The 12,500-nt window shown below is 38.5% G+C and overlaps 2 protein-coding genes and 1 pseudogene across 5 annotated transcripts in view; 2 read left to right on the forward strand and 1 right to left on the reverse strand.

The window, feature by feature from the left end:
* LOC109058848 (Golgi phosphoprotein 3-like) overlaps positions 1-10,152 on the reverse strand; it is an 11,059-nt gene extending 907 nt beyond the window's left edge. The window contains exons 1-4 of one of the 4 annotated variants that reach the window (XM_042745893.1): positions 9,936-10,152; positions 9,521-9,716; positions 3,978-4,109; positions 2,419-2,533 (exon numbers count right to left, since the gene is read on the reverse strand). In XM_042745893.1, the coding sequence (XP_042601827.1) occupies positions 2,419-2,533; positions 3,978-4,109; positions 9,521-9,697 (424 nt within the window). In that variant the 5' untranslated portion in view covers positions 9,698-9,716; positions 9,936-10,152. Of the gene's footprint in view, positions 1-2,418; positions 2,534-3,977; positions 4,110-9,520; positions 9,721-9,935 lie in introns of all 4 variants that reach the window. The other 3 variants (XM_042745894.1, XM_042745892.1, XM_042745891.1) reach the window with 3 other exon arrangements.
* LOC109058809 overlaps positions 1-12,500 on the forward strand; it is a 726,037-nt pseudogene that overhangs the window by 123,148 nt on the left and 590,389 nt on the right.
* The window catches only part of ensaa (endosulfine alpha a), a 1,581-nt gene continuing 191 nt past the window's right edge, over positions 11,111-12,500 (forward strand). Inside the window, exons 1-3 of the mRNA XM_019076040.2 lie at positions 11,111-11,317; positions 11,863-11,985; positions 12,094-12,500. The exon at positions 12,094-12,500 is cut by the window's right edge and continues 191 nt beyond it. Coding sequence (XP_018931585.2) covers positions 11,261-11,317; positions 11,863-11,985; positions 12,094-12,264 — 351 coding nt within the window. The 5' untranslated portion in view covers positions 11,111-11,260 and the 3' untranslated portion in view covers positions 12,265-12,500. The remainder of the gene's footprint in view (positions 11,318-11,862; positions 11,986-12,093) is intronic.

The raw sequence follows: 12,500 nt of genomic DNA on the forward strand, positions 1-12,500 counted from the left end.
ATTGAGAAAATCATCTTTAAAGTTGTTAAAATGAAGTTCTTAGCAATGCATATTACTAATCAAAAATTAAGTTTTGATATATTTATGGTAGGAAATTTACTAAATATCTTCATGGAACATGATCTTTACTTAATATCCTGATGATTTTTGTCATAAAAGAGAAATGTATAATTGTGATCCATACAATGTATTGTTGTCTATTGCTACAAATACACCTGTGCTACTGATGACTGCTTCTGTGCTGCAGGGACACATACATAGATATATACTAAAATGTTTGAAACTACAATTTAGATCGATGTTGTTATTGTTTACTAAAACCAAAACCATTCAAAACAGCTGTTAATTGTGAAGAGAAAGGAAAGAAAAAGAATGGATTGAGTTAGATAATATATTATAATTTTTAAAAATGACACTTATAAAACTGAAAAAAAGAAAAGTTAAAGTACTAAGATTACTAAAACTAAAAATGTAATAAACAAAAGCCAGGAATATATTTGTTTAAAAACAAAAATTAATAAAAATGACAGAAACTGAAACTATAAAGCTAATTAAAATTATTAATAAGTACAATAATAGTATATATATATATATAGAAAAAAACACTGATTAAAATATCCTGATATATATTTTTTATTTGTCATTTAAAAAATCTTGCATACGAGGATGAAATCAAGATACATTTACTACATAATTGTATATATAAACCTAATTATATAAATAAAACTACAAGTATATGCTTACACACAAAAAGTAATAAATATCTAATAACTGAATTCAAAACTTATTTTAGTATGATAGAAAAGATTTTTTTTATCAATTACATTTCATAATTTTATTTTAAATTTTCGTTTAAACCTAATTAGTTGTTTTTGCCATTTTTGTTTGTTGTTTTTTAATAAATAGTCGATGTAGTATTCACTCATTTTTATTTCAGTTCTATTTTTGTATACGTTTTTTTATATGCCTATTTATTTCAGTTAGTATTTATAGTTCTTTCAAATTTTCTTTTATGGTTTTTAGTTTTTAGTTAACTACAATAACCCTGAAAAATCACTTGTCTTCCATCAAGTGTGTGTGTGTGTGGTATGACGTGTGAGTGTTTGTTTGTGTGCATGCGTGTGTGTGTTTTGAGTGTGCATTGTATGTAGTGTGTGTGGTGTGTGTGTGTGTGACTGTGCATGTGTGTGTGTGTAAGTGTGTGTGGTGTGTGCAAGTGTGCATGTGTGTGTGTGTGTGTGTGTGTGAGTGTGGTGTTGTGTTTTGAGTGTGTGTGTGTGTGTGTGCAAGCGTGAGTGAGTGTGTGTGTGTGTGTGTGTGCGCGTGTGTGCGAGCGTGTGTGTGTGAGTGTGCAATGCGTGCTTGTGTGTGGGTGTGTGAGTTTGTGTGTGTGTGTGTGTGTGTGTGTGTGTGTGCGTGCAAGCGTGCGTGTGTGTGTGGTGTGTTTGTGTCATGAAATGAAGTGTGTGAGTGTGTGTGAGTGTTGCGTGTGTGTGTGTTTTGAGTGTGCATGCGTGTGTGTGTGTGTTGTGTGTGACTGTGCATGTATGTGTGTGTAAGTGTGTGTGTGTGTGCGTGTGTGTGTATGTGCGTGTGAGTGTTTTGTTTGTGTGCATGCGTGTGTGTGTTGTGAGTGTGCATGCGTGTGTGCGTGTGTGTGTGTGTGTGTGTGACTTTGCTGTGTGTGTGTGTGTGTGTGTGTGACTGTGCAGAAACAAACAAGGAAGTGATAAATGTATACAGTGTGTGTGATGTGTGTGTTTTTGTGTGTGTGTGTGTGTGTGTGTGCAAGCGTGCTGTGTGTGTGTGTGTGTGTGTGTGTGTGTGTGATGTGTGTGTGTGTGAGTGTGCGTGCGTATGTGTGTGTGTGTGTGTGTGTGTGTGTGTGTGTGAGTGTGCGTGCATGCGTGCGTGTGTGTGTGTGAGTGTTTGTGTGTGTTGGTGTGTGTGTGTGAGTGTGCATGCGGTATGTGTGTGTGTCGAGTGTGTGTGTGTGTGTAGTGCTGCAAGCGTGCGTGGTGGTGTGAGTGTTGTGTGTGTGAGGTGTGTGTGTGTTTGTGTGTGTGTCAGTGTGTGTGGTGTGTGTGCAAGCGTGCGTGGTGTGTGAGTGTGTGTGTGTGTGAGTGTGCAATGTGTGTGTGAGTGTGCATGCGATGTGTGTGTGCATGTGTGTGTGTGTGTGTGCGTGCAAGCGTGCGTGTGTGTGTTGTGATTGTTTGTGTGCGTATGAGTGTGTGTGAGTGTGTGTGTCAGTGTAATGCGTATGTGCTGGAGTGTGTGTGTGTGTGCGTGCAAGTGTTGTGTGTGTAATTGTGAGAGAGTGTTTTGTGTGTGTGTGTGAGTGTGAGTGAGTGTTTGTGTGTGTGTGTGAGAGGTGTGTAAGTGGTGTGTGTGTGTGTGTGTGGTGGTGTGTGTTACCTGTGAGCAGCTCGATCCAGCTGGCTGCATCCTCTGGTGGTTCAGTGTTCTTGATGTGCTTCAGCGCTTCATCCAGAAGCACGTCACCAGTGGGAGCAGAGGACTTCACCAACACCTGAAGATTGAAAACAATAAGCGGATTGTTCATTTATAATGGGCTTTGATATAGTGACTTCACGTTTGAAACAGACCAATACGACTTTCCCCCAAACTATTTTAAAGGGGTACAATGCTGTTTCATGCACTCAGAGTTGTTTATGCTAAGCATGGACAAAGTTTCAAAAAACAATTTGGACATATGAAAAGAGTATTTCTGTGGCAAAAATCTTATTTCCGGGTTCGTACAAGTTTCGGAGAGTTTTTTTCGATCATGGCGTTTTATAAACAAGGCCGAGTTCGACGCTGGATTTGCACATGGTTTGATAATGAAGATGGAGCGGTCCCAGCTATAAAAGATCCCGGTCGTGATTCAGAACTGCAGACGGTAAGTGAAACTGCATCAAATGATCTGATTTGTTGCCATTTGGTGCTCAAGTGCTCGTCACTCTTTAGCTCCGCCCACAGCACCTCTAGGAGCTTGGCTTTATCCGGAGAGAATCATAAAGCTGTATCTTTCTTTTATAAATATGATAAAACTGAAGACTTTTGGAGATATGAAATATCCAGTACTACTCTATAGGTACTCAAGAGTAACATGAGATTGAGTGAAACTGTGTGTGTAAACTCCCTTTAAGCTCAGAATGAGTTATATTGTCTTGACAGGGTTGTGTCAGATCCGCCCGAGTCTATTATGCACTTTAGTCTGGTTCAACTCGTTATTTAACTCCATCATCAGCTATTTAAACATCAACTGAACTACTTTAGTTCTTAACAAGACTGTTGAACAGAGATGTGCTGTTACTTTATCAAGCGGTTTAGATAAATCCAGACATTCTGAAAGAGAAATGTGACATTTCCATCTCATCATCTCAATGTGTAATGCAAATGAGCTCTGATTGTTCCAGCAGCAGTGAAACACTAATGACAGACTAACACATCCGGTCTGGCTAGTTTGGTTTCATCGACTGTATAGTCACTCACACAATAAAATGAAGATGCTTCACACACCCTGCTGTTTGCCACAAGAGATCGGGTGTGTTTTAACTTAACTTAAGCACAGGATCATTTGCATTTGTGTTGCCTGGTGTTCCGGAACTACTAAAACTCAAACAACAGACTGGAGATACAATTACACTGCCAGCCAAGACTTGGGAATAGTTCAGATATATAATGTTTCTGAAAGAAGTCTCTTCTGCATTTATTTGATCCAAAATACAGTAAAAAAATTTTAAATATTATTCCAATCTAAAAAAGCTGTTTTCTATGTGAATATCTGTTAAACTGTAATTTATTTCTGTGATGTGCAGCTGAATTTTCAGCATCATTACTCCAGTCTTCAGTGTGATGATTAATTTCGCATCATTAACACTGTTGTTTTCCTGTTTATCTCTGTTTTAGGCTGCTGTGAATCAGTGTGTATTGTATAAGCCGCTATAGAAACACGCGTGACTCGTCTTCACCTTGCGGTCCAGTAGTTTCCTCTTGCGTGAGCTCTGCGGTTCGAGCTGAATGCGTCCTCTCAGCGCCAGCTCCACCAGAATGCAGCCGCGCAGGCCTGACGAGATGCTGTCGTTCCAGAACGACGTGTAGCCCTGCGTTCACATCAAACACAAGTCATCACCAGATATCACACTAAAACGAGAGAAACATGAGAAATGAGTGCTATATACAAATGTGATCTAGAGATTTTCATGCAAGGTTGGAGATTAAGTGTTCTGCACCCTTTCTTTTTCTCTGGCGTTCAGTTTAAGCAACTTTTTAACCAAGCAAATAAAGAAAAAAATTGCAAATTGCGCACAAATCACAATGTCACTAATGTTGTTAAAGTTGTTAATGATCTGCTGATGTCAGCCGATTCTGGACTTTTATCTCTACTTATTCTACTCGATTTAACCACGGCCTTTGATAAAAAATTCTCATCAAGTTCTCATCAGATAGACTACTCTCTACAGGTATAACTGGTGCCCCTCTTAGCTAGTTCAGATCTTATCTCTCTGGGCGCACTCAATTTGTTCAACTTCAACCTACGTTTCAGCTGTTACAGCTGGTGTTCCTCAAGGCTCTGTTTTGGGCCCTCTTTTATTAATTAATTAATTAATTAATTACTGCCCCTTGGTTACATTTTTAGGAAATATGGCATCAGTTTTCATTGCTATGCTGACGATACCCAGCTTTATTTGTCTTCTAAGTCAAATTCTACCCTTCTTTCTTCCTCTCATTTGAGTTGCTTAGAATAGATTAAATCCTGGTTTTCGCATAACTTTCTCACTTTTAAAGTTCTTCATAATTTTGCACCACCATATCTCTCTGATTTGCTTCATATTTACATCCCGAAGTGTACTCTCAGATCTTCTTCATCTGGTTCCCTTGTTGTACCTTCTGTTCGTTTAGCTACTATGGGGTCTAGGGCATTTAGTTCTGCTGCTCCTAATCTCTGGAATTCTCTTCCACAATCTATACGAGACAGTGACTGTCTGACTACTTTTGAATCATGTCTTAAAACTCAATTTTAAATTATTTAATGTCAATAGTTGTTGTTTGTTGTGCTGATTTTATGATTATCACTCAACTGTATGGTGTCCCTGAGTGCTCTGAAAGCCGCCTTTAAATAAAATGTATTATTTATTTATTATTATTCCAAATCATAATGTTACAGTCAGAGCTGGGTGGTAACTGATTACATGTGATCTGGATTACGTAATCAGATTTAAAAAATTGGTAACTCTTTATTTTAAGGTACATGTTACATGTACATTTTGTAATGTACTATTATAATAACAATAAATTATGTATAATTGCATGCAAGTAACCCTAAACCAAACCCTAATCTTAACCCTAATCATATAGTAAGCACATGTAGTTAATTAATATTACTCAGTACTTAAATGTATAATTACAGTTTAACAAGAACACCTTAAAATAAAGTGTAACCCACAAAAGTACTTGTAATTATAAATTAAATTACATTTTAAAATAAAATAGTCGTAATCAGATTACAGTTTTATTTTTATGGATTACACAATTACATATTATTTACACAATAGCAATAATTTTTTTTTTTTTTATAATTTATTGTTTCTCCCTAATTCCTCTTTTAAATTTTCCTTCTCAAAAGCCAAATGCCTATATACACTCAGAAAGTCTCCAGTTTTGTGGGCGTTCACACAGAGATCAGTCATTAGTCAGATGTCTACACAGCATTTGAGCACTGGATTTACAAAAATCATTTCAGCTTTAGGAAGTGTTTCAACATTGCTTCAAATACTGATGAACACATTCATTTTTATTTGAATTATCACTCAGTCAGTTATTTTACCACGCATTACTTTGGAAGGCTTTTGTATTTGAAACACATTCAAATGCACAAATTACTTTCTCATTCAACATCTAAAGCTTGAGTTGCACCATGCTGATGTCTCAATGCAAACCAGCTCTGACCTCAAACAAGCAGTTTATGCAGGGAAGAATAAAAACCATGTTGTTATTTGAGCAATAAAGTGGTCGCTTCTGTAAATAATTAAACAACAGAGTGAAGTCAGATGAGCTGAACTCAGAAAAACTGAAGGATTACTTGATGTTCCAACTGAACTTTAGATGGTAAATTAATGCATGGACAAGAAAAAAACTTTTTTTGCAGTGTTGTTTGGTAATGCTGGTTTTTATGTTTCATGGGTTCATTCCATAGGTGTAATGGGTTTTCTACTGTACAAACTGTATATTCTATCGCCTTACCCTAAACCTGCCCCTCACACTAAACTACAGGCATTTTTACATTTTGAATAAAACATTGTTTAATATGTTTTTAATGCTATTTTAATTCTGACAACTAAGGAAATGTCCTCATTAAACATGTTTATATTGTAATACCCATGCCATTATACAAATCTGTGTCCTCATAAATCACCTAAACATGCACACACACACACACATATAGACACACATACATAGGCGCAAACACACACACACACACACACTCTTTCACACACACACACACAAACACACACACACACATATCACACACACACACAGTCACACACACACACACATATATATATACGCAAATAAAAAGACGGATACTAGTTTAATATTCACCAAGTTATGAGGAAGTTTGCTGAGAGACTTTACACAAGAACAAATGCAGAGACACACCTGCAGAATTCACAAGTCTGAACACACTCCTGCGATTTTCATCAAACAACTCATACCAGCCGACCCATCTACTGTATACAGACATCTATCTGAGTATCTCTCCAACTGATTATCTAACTGTTAGAGTATATCTGTATAGCATACACATAGACTTCATCCAATAAACGTGTGCATCTGCTGACTTCATCTTATGTGTGGATTATTTGGTTTTATTTGAAAAACAGAAACATTCTATCTCTATCTCTCTATCTATCTATCTATCTATCTATCTATCTATCTTGGTGACATACTCTCTGTACTTTCCATTTGCAAACCATTTGTTTTATCAGCAATCGAGTCACTGTTAAACTTAAAACACTTAACGATGTGTGTGCATGATGGAGCACAATCATGAAAATATTTGCAGAGTCAGATGCAAAAGCCTCTAAGTGCCATTAGAAATGTTCTTCTAAATTGAGCATTTTTATTAGGCTCCTACAGTATGTGTAGCTTCAGTAATTTCACTTTAATGGCAATGAATAGGTTCTTTTGCATATGAACTCTTCATTTATATTTTTGGCACACAATGTAGAGCATACAACTATACATTTTTAAATATTTGTTCTTTAATAAATTAACCCTGCATGCCTATTTAAGTTAAAATGTTTTGCTAGATTCACTACTGAAACTTTTCACCTTTGTTTAACTAATCAGCAGTAAACCGGTTAACTCACCTAAATATGTTTGTGGATTTGTGTTAGATGTTACCTATTTGTAAACATCATGCTTTTTTGGCTTATTTCAGTTGATTGTTTCGAAGAGCTCCAATTGGATTGAGTATCGCGAATCATTTGCAGACTTCCACACTCTGTTTGTCTCTCTTGATCTCAAGAGAGTGATAAATACTGCTACTCACGAATCAGGCAACCAACTGGACCTTATTCACACACGGCACTGCTCCACTGATCATGTACTGGTTACTCCACTGCACACCTCAGATCACTTCCTCCTCACTCTTAACCTCAACATGGTTCCTGACACATCACTTACCTCTCCACGTGTCATCTGTCGACGTAACCTACTCTCACTCTCACCCTCCCGGCTATCTGCTATGGTTTCATCTTGGCTTCCTCCCCTGAACACTTATCATCTCTTGATTTTACCAGTGCTACTAATACTTCCTGCTCCACTCTGCATTTTCCTCGCTCCTTTGTCCTCCTCCTCCCCCTCCTTCATCAACTCTAACAGCTGACAACTTTGCCACATTCTTCATTAATGAAATTAAAACCATCAGTGCACAATTCTCCACACCACAAACTGTCAAGCACATCTCACCAGCAAACATACACTCATTCACATCATTAACATATCCCTCCACACTGGTGTTTTTCCCTCATCATTTAGACAGGCTCGTATAACTTAACAAAACACACCCTTAATCCAACTCTTTTAGAGAACTAAAGACCGGTTTCCCTTCTTCCTTTCATTGCAAAAACACTCAAACAAGCTGTGTTCAACCAAGTCTCTGCCTTTCTCACACAGAACAACCTCCTTGACAGCAACCAGGTCTGGCTTCAGAAGTGGACATTCAGTCGAGACTGCCTTGCTCTCAGTTGTTGAAGCCCTAAGACTGGCAAGAGCAGAATCCAAATCTTCAATACTTATCTTGCTTGATCTGTCCGCTGCTTTTGACACGGTTAACCACCAGATCCTCCTGTCAACCCTACTGACAAAGGGCATCTCAGGAACCGCACTCCAGTGGTTTGAGTCTTACCTATCAGATAGGTCCTTCAAAGTATCTTGGAGAGGGTGAGGTGTCCAAGTCGCAACATCTAACTACTGGGGTGCCTCAGGGCTCGGTTCTAAGACCACTTCTCTTCTCTGTCTACATGGCATCATTAGGTTCTGTCATTCAGAAACATGGCTTTTCATACCACTGCTATGCTGATGACACTCAACTCTACCTCTCATTCCATCCTGATGATCCATCGGTAGCTGCTCTTATCTCAGCTTGTCTAACAAACATTTCTCTCCGGATGAAGGACCATCACCTTCAACTCAACCTCGCCAAGACAGAACTGCTTGTGGTTCCAGCAAACCCATCGTTTCATCACAATTTCACCATCCAGTCAGGCACATCAACCATAACTCCTTCAAAAACAGCCAGAAACCTTGGAGTTATGATTGCTGATCACATTAAGCTTACCTCCACCCAATACCGAACCAAACCAAAACCGTGACCCCAAAATGGCAATACGAACTGAACCGTGAGAAACTTGAACCATTACACCCCACTGTCTGTCTAGCTGCATTTTATAATCAGTATTTACTATTAGAAACTACACAAACTGTACACTTGTATATAACATATCTGTACATTCATTAAAACAATTACATGTTTCTTCTTTATATTTCTACTTTATATAGTGCATTATATAATTTTCAGTTTTTTCTGATATTAGTGTTATTATTCCTATGCATGTCTCCACTATCATGTATGTTTTGCACTATGTCTGTATTTTCTTCTGCACTGGAAGCTCGAGTCAAATTCTTTGTTTTTGTAAACATACTTAGTAATAAAGCTCTTTCTGACATTTGAATTGTTTTAAAATGCAAAGCTCATTTTTTTGCAGTGTCTTTCATCGTGTGTGAATCTCCATTCTCTCTTGTGTGGTTTTACTGTGATCTCTGGTCAAACAGATAATAAAAGATAAAGAGATCTGAAACGCTTGTAACCGGTCGAACCTGATCTTAGCAGAATAACACAAGTAGCACTTTTCACCGTTTTCACCGCATGAGCTCCTGGACTGAAAGACTACCTGACCAGTCTTACCAGACGAGTGTGTGTGTGTGTGAGAGTGTGTGAGAGTGAAACCTCTTTATCTTTGAGCCCCAGCAGCAGGATCTCCTCCATCAGAGTGAGTCTCAGTGATTTGGAGTCGGTGTCCTGTTCCTCATCCGTGCCGTCTGTTTTCTCCTCCTTCTCCTCAGCGTTACTCCATCGCTCCGCTGGAGCCTCAGAGCGCCGGTTCCTCTTGGTCAGTGTGGTCATTCCTCCCTGCTAATAAAACCTCCCTCAACATCCACATCATGTTTACCAACCACATCACCCAGAAATCACTCCTTAGGAGTCCACATTTACCCTCTAAAAGCACATTAAGCATTACAGGTCCAAAGAGATCCAGAAACACTCAAGCAGCTGGAAAACCTTATTTGTTTCTCTACATTTGTATCAGGGTATCTATAACGAAATTAATTAAGAAAATTCCCCAAAAAGCATTCCAACTCACCACATCTGCCAGTTTATAAATTAATAATGACGTCCAATGTGAGATGTTTGTCTGTTGAACTGTGTTCACTTCCCTGTACGGTAGAAGCGCAGCACTGCACCTGTGGACACGCCCCATCACCGCTCAACCAATCAGGATACACTCAAACGTCTCTCCTCCAATCAGAACTGTCGACGCGGACTGAACGTGCGCACCTGTTCTGTTCACTGACGTCATAAGGATCCAGGATCCACAAACCGGAGACTTCATAAATTCCTGAAATCTAACCTAATAAACCTGACCTGACGTTTATCACCAAACAGTCTGTTTGATTATGTCTTTAACTGATTTTTCTGAACATTTCTGCCGTGTGCACATAAACTGACAGTCACCACTGATCAGCTACTACTAAATATTGTAGAAACTTAATTTTCTGTAAAGTTGCTTTGCAACGATTTGTATCGTAAAAAGCGCTATACATATAAACTTGAATTGAATCGAATTATTTAGTTTATATACATATAACCTTGAATTGAATTGAATTTTAAAATAATTTCATATGTTGATTAAGTGAGTTCCTATAACTAAAATAAATCGTACACGATCCTGTCATAAATTCTGTACATTTGCCCCCATATATATATATATATATATATATATATATAATATATATATTTTTTTGCATATATATATATATATATATATGTATATATATATATATATATATATGTATATATATATATATATATGTATATATATAATATATATATAATATATATATATATATATATATATATATATATATATATATATATATATATACGACTATATAAATATATATATATATATAGTATTAATAGTTAAACTCTAAACACGTAGATATGTTTTGGAATCTGGTGTGTGTTGTATGCACAAGCGTCACGTGTGTTTTGATTTAAAACGAATGAGAAGCGCTCGTTCTGTTGACTGAACAGCGCCATCACGCGGCGGTCAGCAGGTGAAACGCGTTTACATTTATGCCAAATCATCTTATACACAGAACTGGTATTGAGTTGATTATATTTCTTCAGCTTTAACTTTCTGATCCGTGGTCACACAGTACAGTGAAATGGCTTTAACTATCATTTATAAGTCTTTAAACCATTGCGTAATCACGCCGCGCTCTCATTGGCCACTTCCACTGTGAGTCCCGCCCATTGCCGCTTACGTCAGATGCGTCATTAGCCATTTTGGTGGTGAGGGAATATTGCTGCAATAAATCTCCAATAATCGCGCCTGCTGCGTTAAAAACGCGTTGTTGTTGACGGAGGACCGGTTTTATTTCCAGTGTTTGTGTCGCGGGAATCATGTCGGAGAATCCGGACACGGACAGCCTGGAGCTGGAGTCTGAAGAGGAGAAGCAGGTAGCGATCAATGAGTGATACAACACAAACCCCGCACGCGTTTGATAAACGGGCCGTTCTGAAACGCAGCCGTGATTTTAGCCGGTATATGCGTGATGTTAATACATGAACAGAAAGAAATCGTGACTTAGCTGGGCCTGAGTGTATAACTAGCGGAGGACACGCCCACGCCGCGCGGAAATCCTCGCTCTGATTGGTTGAGCCGTCGATCAGTCACATAGATAGCGCATTCCTATTGGTTGGTGTTTGTTGTTATGCCGCAGCTTGTTATATATGAACTCGTTTGTTTTCATGACAGAAGTGTTTCTAAAATAAACACATTACACATATATTATGTAAACAAAAACGTTTATTTTGGTTGCAATTGATCGTTTGACAGCACTAATGAAAACAGTATAATATATAGTAATAATAAAGAGTTATATATTTATTTAAATAAATGTTATAAACAATATCTAATATCCAATAAAATAAAAAACAGATTAGATTGCATCACTGTTAATACAAACAGTCTAACTGATGATTACATGTGTGTGTGTTCGCAGGATTCTCCAGAAAAGCACTGTAACGTGTTACTGTCCGAAGAGGCCAAACTGAAGGAGAAATATCCGAAGCTGGGCCCGAAACCCGGCGGCTCGGACTTTCTGATGAAGAGACTCCAGAAAGGAGTGAGTTTAGTGTCTCTCTGTTCAGGACTCGCACCAGTAGCTTGGATTCCAGGCTGTTAACGTCACATACCGACCACAAATCACTGTCATATTTCTCTTGCGTTCCAGCAAAAATACTTTGACTCTGGTGATTATAACATGGCGAAGGCCAAGATGAAGAGCAAGCACGTGGTGACGGCCGGAGCGGATCAGAACCTGGTGACAGGAGACCATATCCCCACACCGCAGGACCTTCCTCAGAGGAAAGCCACGCCGCTCGCCAGCAAACTGGCCGGATAGACACACACACACACAGAGAGCTAGTGCGGTTGTTCTCTAGAGGAGAGCAGGTAGGGCTGGGTGGTATGACTCCAGGAATGATGAAACATGACGAGCTTGAGCGTGCCGGAGCGCTCCGGACACACACACACAGAGCAGAGCCGTTGCTAGGCAACATCAGAACTCAAACCTGCAGTCAGCATTTAGTGGAACTCTCAATAATACGAATACATTTCACAAATAATCACAGACCAGTA

This window comes from Cyprinus carpio, chromosome B19 (genome assembly GCF_018340385.1).
Source record: "Cyprinus carpio isolate SPL01 chromosome B19, ASM1834038v1, whole genome shotgun sequence".
NCBI lineage: Eukaryota > Metazoa > Chordata > Actinopteri > Cypriniformes > Cyprinidae > Cyprinus > Cyprinus carpio.